This window comes from Antrostomus carolinensis, unplaced genomic scaffold (genome assembly GCF_000700745.2).
Source record: "Antrostomus carolinensis isolate BGI_N321 unplaced genomic scaffold, ASM70074v2 scaffold4862, whole genome shotgun sequence".
NCBI lineage: Eukaryota > Metazoa > Chordata > Aves > Caprimulgiformes > Caprimulgidae > Antrostomus > Antrostomus carolinensis.
In genome coordinates, this window is record NW_010301457.1 from 54455 (window position 1) to 61980 (window position 7526).

At 41.0% G+C, this 7526-nt stretch overlaps 1 protein-coding gene across 1 annotated transcript in view; it reads left to right on the forward strand.

The window, feature by feature from the left end:
* RSPO3 (R-spondin 3) overlaps positions 1-7010 on the forward strand; it is a 30077-nt gene extending 23067 nt beyond the window's left edge. Inside the window, exon 5 of the mRNA XM_010163443.1 lies at positions 5959-7010. Coding sequence (XP_010161745.1) covers positions 5959-6152 — 194 coding nt within the window. The 3' untranslated portion in view covers positions 6153-7010. The remainder of the gene's footprint in view (positions 1-5958) is intronic.
* Positions 7011-7526: the final 516 nt, after the last annotated feature.

Genomic DNA, 7526 nt, shown 5'->3' on the forward strand with positions numbered 1-7526 from the left:
TAAAAAAAGTCTCTGAGAAGGGTGTGGATGGGTGGGAAGGAGGGTGACACAGAGTGGCGGCACTTAGCCCCCAAGTCCTGACCCTGTACCTCCTGGAGTACAGGAGTATTGGGACACTGGTATTGAAGCACCGGTGCTGACAGTGCTCCAGCAGCTGGGAAAGTGCTGAGAGGTCAGCCGAGGCTGAGAGGGGTGTGAAAGAACACTGTGGCACGTTACAGCTGTGGCTTGTGGTCTTTTATTATAGCTCTTCAGCTTATTACAGTGTAGTGGGGAGGATTTTGTGGTCCGTGGTGACACGCACAGTAGAAGCGCCAGGACCCTTCCAGATGGGGGCTGATTACGTCGGTGCCTGCAATATCACCAGGCACAGTTCAGTGACTCTTCTTGCCCCTTCTGATCTCCCAGGGTAAATTTCTTTGTGGGAGTGACCTCTCCAAAACAAATACGGTCATCTCAAGTGCCTGACGCCAGATTCTCATCCCTCTGGGATTTTCATGAGATCTACCTTGTGACACCACCCCCCCAAAGCGAAGCAGTTTGCACAATCAGATTTAATGCCTTCCTATGGTGGTTTGGGGTTTCAGCACCCACAGAAGGGAGAAGTGAACAAATATGCTGCTCTGAGTTCCCTGTAGTAATTACGGCTGAATATAACAGGGTGGGACTAAGTGACAATGCCCAAAGCAGATGAAATCTGGAACTTGTGGTAGTCAATCCACATCAACCATGACTTTTTCAGTAAGCAACTCTCTCTCACATGGCACAAGTACCAAATTTTCCTAAGTCATCACCAGCCCTTCCTCCTTTTACTCCAGAGAAATACAGCTATAGGTCTACTGGAAATATCACATCTGATGCAATAATGCAAAGACTTCTCTGAAATACTCTTGCTTTCATACTTAAAGATGTATTCAGACATGGATTGCATAAATACAGATGCAATCTGTAGGATTTCTTCGACTGAGGGATATAAATCAGAGTAACAAGAACTCAGCACCTTTAGGCTTATTTGACATGTAATTATATTGTTCTCTGAATTAATTTCATGTATGCATTTAATCTGAACTACTGCACTTCTCAGAATTATAGCATGTCTGTAGATTTTCTTCAATATTCAAAGTTGTTATTATTAGAAGTAGTAAAGAATCCATTATGTACAAGAATATTCACTGGACAGTGCCTACAGACTAATTCTTCCAGTACAGTTGGCTGTACGAACTTTCGGTTCTAGAATAAAAGCTATTTTAATGCCAAATAATTACTTCATAGAACTGCTAGAATCTGACGAATCCACATCCTTATGAGCAAAACATTCTCTTGGAAAATGTTTGACTAGCTCCTATTTAAAAAAAACACTTACTCTCTTTTTTCTTTCTTTTATTTTTTAATTTTGAAAGGGTTTTTTGAATCCATAAGAAGACATAAACTTTAGTAGTGTTAGTCATCACTATAGGAGAATCCTATAACCCCTCAGGAAACGACATTATTCCCACGTTGTGGCACAACACACTGCCTTTTTTTATATCCTCTTCCTGGCACACTAAAAAAAGTTCATCGTGTGCGCAACACAAAGCACAGACAGCAGATACAACAGCGGACAAAACGCGAAGGAAGGGAATGGGACGGGATAACACCCTTTGATAACTCCTTAAAAAATAACTGGAGGGTAGAGAGAGCGAAACCTCCACGCGTGGGGGGCTCTGCCCTTCACCCCGGCCCGCAGGAGCCGGCCCCCGCGGGGATTGGCTCCGGCGCGGCACTGCGGCGCCCCCGCGCGGTTGGCACCGGCACTGGCACCACGGCGGCCACTTGAGAGGGGAGACCTTCCTCGGAATGCAGTAGATGATATAGATTAGATACAGATATAGATATAGATATAGATATAGATATAGGTATAGGTATAGGTATAGGTATAGGTATAGGTATAGGTATAGGTATAGGTATAGGTATAGGTATAGGTATAGGTATAGGTATAGGTATAGGTATAGGTATAGGTATAGGTATAGGTATAGGTATAGGTATAGGTATAGGTATAGGTATAGGTATAGGTATAGGTATAGGTATAGGTATAGGTATAGGTATAGGTATAGGTATAGGTATAGGTATAGGTATAGGTATAGATATAGATATAGATATAGATATAGATATAGATATAGATATAGATATAGATATAGATATAGATGAAAATGCAGATATATAGATGTAGATGTAGATATAGATTATATAGATTATATAGAAGATATCTAGATATAGATATATATAGAGATATAGATAGGGATAGAGATAGGGATAGAGATAGAGATAGAGATAGAGATAGAGATAGAGATAGAGATAGAGATAGAGATAGAGATAGAGATAGAGATAGAGATATAGAGATAGATAGAGAGATAGAGATAGAGATAGAGAGAGATAGAGATAGAGATATAGATGTAGATGTACATGTAGATGTAGATACAGATTAGATATAGATTATATAGATGATATATAGATATAGTTATAGATAAAGATATGGATATATATAGATACAGATATATACATACAGATATAGATATGCATAAAATGTTACATGTTCAAACACAGAAGGATTTTCTAAAAACAGTATTCTTTACAAGGGAAACTGAAATTTCAGGAGAATATTTTCTTCTAAGTTATGTTATGACATCATTTACTTCCCCGACGAACTTCCATTTTAATGCTGTCCTTGCCTTTTCTTCTTCTTCTTCAAATGCAAAATAGTTCAGACATGAACTTGTAAACACAACTCACAAATGAACTTGTAAAAATATGAAATTTATATATGAAACATATATAAATATAATGTAGTTTTTGCACTTTTCATTTCACAGATAGTCAATTGCCCTGTGGTGGGTTGACCCTGGCTGGACACCAGTTGCCCACCAAAGCCACTCTATCACTCCTCCTCCTCAGCTGTCTCTTTTGGACACAGGGGAAGTTTCTGGCAGCTTCTCACAGAAGCCACCCCTATGCCCCTCCACTACCAAAACCCAGTACACAAACCCAATACATGCCCAAATTTCCAGTGAATTTCCCCAACTTCTGGCATCCAGCTCGATGTGCTGTTATGAAGTGGGCTTTAGCAAGTAGTAGAAAGAAAAAAATATTCAGCAACAAATCTCTGGGAAGGCGAGAGCAGGGATATGAACAGGGAGAGAGATGCATGCAAGAATTTGGCTCCGGTCACTCTCTGATGTTAGCAAATAACTGCTGGTCGAATCTTCCCTTGGCTTTAAACTGAACCAAGGACTGACTGGAAGTAACAGTATACTGTTGTATAAAAACTTCCACTAAAACAGTGGTGAAAGGAGCTAAGCAACCAGCCTGGACAAAAATGACCCTTCTGTGCTTTATGGCATTACCAGAACAGCACACGTCTAGAAGGCAGATCCTTTCACAAATAGCAACAGCATGGAGATGATGTCATTAAACTGTGTATAAAATTGCTTGAAGCACTCCAAACTAGTTATCCTGAGAGTAGAAGAGAATTAGGACTGAGTTTTAAGTTCTTTCCAGAGATCAGTTTTGCTTGCCCCTTATAATGACATCAGTCTAATTAAAACAGAAACAGTGAAGCTGTGCCTAGATAAGTCTCTAGTTAGACAGAGATAGTGTATTCTTAGTATATTCACACATACACATACAAATGCATACATCTTGATCCATAACTGAAAGAGAAACCATTAAATGTCCCTCCAACATACTTAAAGAATTGTGGCTAGGAAGTCACAGCTGAAGGATTTTGGCTAATCATCAAGTGAACAATGTCAAACACTGAACGTCTGGACAGTTTCCATTCAAATAACATTTCATCTTGGGCCAACTGTATTTACAAACCACTGGAATGAAATTCCATACTGTCATTTATCCATTAGTAAGAGACAGCGTTACAGCTGGGCAGGATGCAGACTCACTTCTGCATAGAGCTCTCCCAGCTCTCCCGGTGGTGGTAGCTCTCACTGGGCCTCACATGCCCATTCTGCAGGTCTCCCCTGCTCACCTCTGTCCATCTTACGTGGCATTGGCAAATTCAGAGAAGGATTCTCAAGGTATGTGGGTGTATATTGGGGTAATCTCTTGAGTGGTTACCTAAAATGTGAGGTCTTTTTACATTTAAAGTTTTACTGCATGTTTCAGAAACAATAGATGAGAAAGGCAGATGTTTGTCCCTACTTGACTTAACATGTGTATCTAAACCTTCCCTTGCCCTCCAATCTCAGGCAGTGATGGTAAGGAATGGAAAAGATGTAAAACAAGCTGATAGATCTACACAACAAGAAGAGGGTACAGAATATCCTCACATCTTAGTCTTACTCCTTGCTTTCTGCCTTCTCATCACCTCCTCTGAATCTCTCTCCCTTTATCTGACCAGTCTTTGAATCTACTCTTCCACTGTGACATACAAGGCACCAAAAACTCCCAGTTCTGGTTTTGAGTCTGGAATGGGCACAATCCCCTGCATTCAGCACCCTCAACAGCAAGAGCTATTGCCAGGTTTGCATAACTCCCTCAACATTGGTGTAGGAAAGCCTGGATTATCTCTGCTGATATTTAAAAGCAAAAAGTATTTTTGCCGTAACAGAGAGGGATAGATTATATTCAGTAGTGTTGGATATCATAAAACACAGTTTGGGCAGATGCTTTTCAATACTTGTCCAGAAATTTCTCCATGTAAGGAGGCATGCAGGTCAGTATAACATTGTATCATCAAAGTCTCAAGCGAGGCTGCTTTTGAAGACATCATTGGGATTCATTTAACCACAGGTGAATTTCAGCCGCACAGTTCAGTAGAAAAACCAGTTTCACACCGAAAAAATCTAATCTGTTTTAGGCTTGTGTGTACATAGAAGTTCAGTTCAACGCCATACGTGCATTGGCTTAAAGTAAATAGAAGGAATAGAATCATAGAATCACAGAATGGGTTGGGTTGGAAGGGACCTTTTAAGATCATCTAGTCCAACCTCTCCAAACCTGCCCGTGGCAGGGACATCTGTCACTAGACCAGGTTGCTCAAAGCCCCATCCAGCCTGACCTTGAAAACTTCCAGTGATGAGGCATCCACAACTTCTCTGGGCAAAGTGTTCCAGTGTCTTATCACACTCAGCATAAAGAATTTCTTCCTTATGTCCAAGCAAAAATGCACTCTACAATATCACCTCCACATCCAATACACAGAGTTTTAAAGTTCCTAAGGGGATGGGAAGCTTTATTGGAGAGGTCCGTAGCAATAAAAATCCTCAACATCTTCCCTTTCTAAGTATGTAAAGCAATAAAGTACTCGAATACCTAATTTTTCAACAATGGTCTAAAGCCTGACTTGAGACTTGAAACATCACTTTTTAGTCTGAAGAGGGTCACATACTTGTGCTGGAGCTGACATTTTGTCGTGGGATTCATGTGGCAACACCTAGAATCCCCGGGATGTGGGTGTGGTGGGGGTAAAAGGAGGGAAGAGGGATTTTTAAAAGACATAGATGCTGAGCATTGCCAGTGAAGGGGAGTAACATGATGGCTATTTTCCTTGCACCATATGCTCTCGGTCCCAGCCCAAGATAGATTTAGATTAGTTAATGCTACCTGGCTTCAGCCATAGATGTCTCCAAACCAGCTGTGTTTTGGTGGAGCACATGGAGCTGTGTCCCTGGCTGTGGGAGACAGGTGATGAGGGTGTGAGATATTTATACCAGCTCCAAAACACCGGGATTCCCGAGGGAGTTCTAAGCTCTTTGCTCAGAATCAGACTGATGGGAGGTGTTAGTCTAGTGGCCAAATTTAGTACTTTGATGATGAGCTGGACGTTTCTAAACACTAGTGCTAGTGTCCAGTTTCTAACGGGAGGTGCTAATCCAGGGCCAGTTTTACAGGCTATGGCAAAATGAGGGAGTCAGGAACTGCAACAGCCTGAGAAAATCTTCTAATGTGCCATCATTTTTATTTCAGGGAAAAAAAATAGGGAGGAGAAAAGAAAAAAGTCCGACAAAGAGGAAAGCAAGGAGACAAGACAGGAAAGCAAAGGGCGAGCAGCCCGAAGACAAAACCGAGAACAGAGGGAAAACAACAACAAAACGCAGCCGAAGAAAAAAAAAGCCCCTAATAAAGAACTGAACCTGGCACCCGTCGACACTGCACATTAACAGCCCTCCATGATTGTTTAAGTCTTATGATGCTGCTATCTCTACCAGATCGCCCTGACAGGTGCTCCAACTGATCAGGCTGCAAATGGACAATGCTACCAGTTATTATTAAACTTTAAACAACATTCCAAATACTTCCTATACTCTCCAAGCAACCATAGTTTATTAAAGAGATTGACATGAGCCAAGGGAAAAAAAAATCTAAAAATGGGATACTTTAAAACTGTTATATTATATGCTTCCATGCATCTGTAAAAGGCAATTAAGAAATTTTGTATATATTAATAATAGGGTATAAAATATAGCAATATAATAATGAATGACATTCAGATGAACAATGTTCTTTTTCTTTGTAAAATATTTTTCAAGTTATTGTTTAAGTATGAGGCAAGAGATATGTCTAAATCAAGACACAAATCGTATCTCTTCATATATTGTACATAAATATTAAGAGAAGGAGGAAAACGTTTCCGAAGAGCCAGTAGGAACCCAAGGTTTTATAACCTCTGGTGGAGTAAGGTGGGATTGCCCTGTGGTTCCCTGGTTCATGCTCCAGACATGGGTCAGAAACACCAGGGGAGAGCCCACAGGGCTTCACAAGCTGAGGGAAAAGAAGCAGAAGCATCTGCAGCTTTGAAGACTGAATTCCTGAGGCAGAAGGCGACACAGTTGAGCTTGAACACTGCTCTGGTCTGTGGGACAACACAATGTTTTCTGGTCTAAACAGTGGTACCGTGTGTGCTGTTTTATGCTTTTTATACCTACGTGTAACTTAAGTCTACATTTCAAATCTTCCAGTGAATGACAAATCGTATTTGTAGGAGACAATGTTGAGTTAATAAAAAACAGAAAAGTAGATCATGTAAGTATGTGTTTTTCACAGTGATGGTGTCACCTTTTCTACTGGGGGAGGGAATGACTTCACAGCTTCACAAACAGAAGAGGACACAACTTACACCCACAATGTACACCCAGGGAAAGAGCATCCATGACAATAAATCTACTGAGGGATAGAAATTACAAACTGCTGTTCTTGTTCTAGTTCTTCTCTATGACACAGCAGAGGTGAAAATCTCCAGTGCCCAGAGGACAAATCATTCTGTGTCCAAAAGGACATACTCTTGGTACCATTCTGGCTATATTAGTGGCTAGAGTGACCCACGAATGAAGCACAGGTTATGCTATACACTGACTCGCTGCTCAGAAATGGATTTACCCTTTACAGAAATACGTTGAGGAACCAACATGCTTCATAGGACGTGTTTTGTTGCCATGCTTTCCCCAAGGGCAGTTGTCACAGAGGTAACAGGTAATAAGCCTGCTCAGTGTGGGGCATGGACTAGAAAATATGGCAAGCAAGCCTTCCCAGCCAGT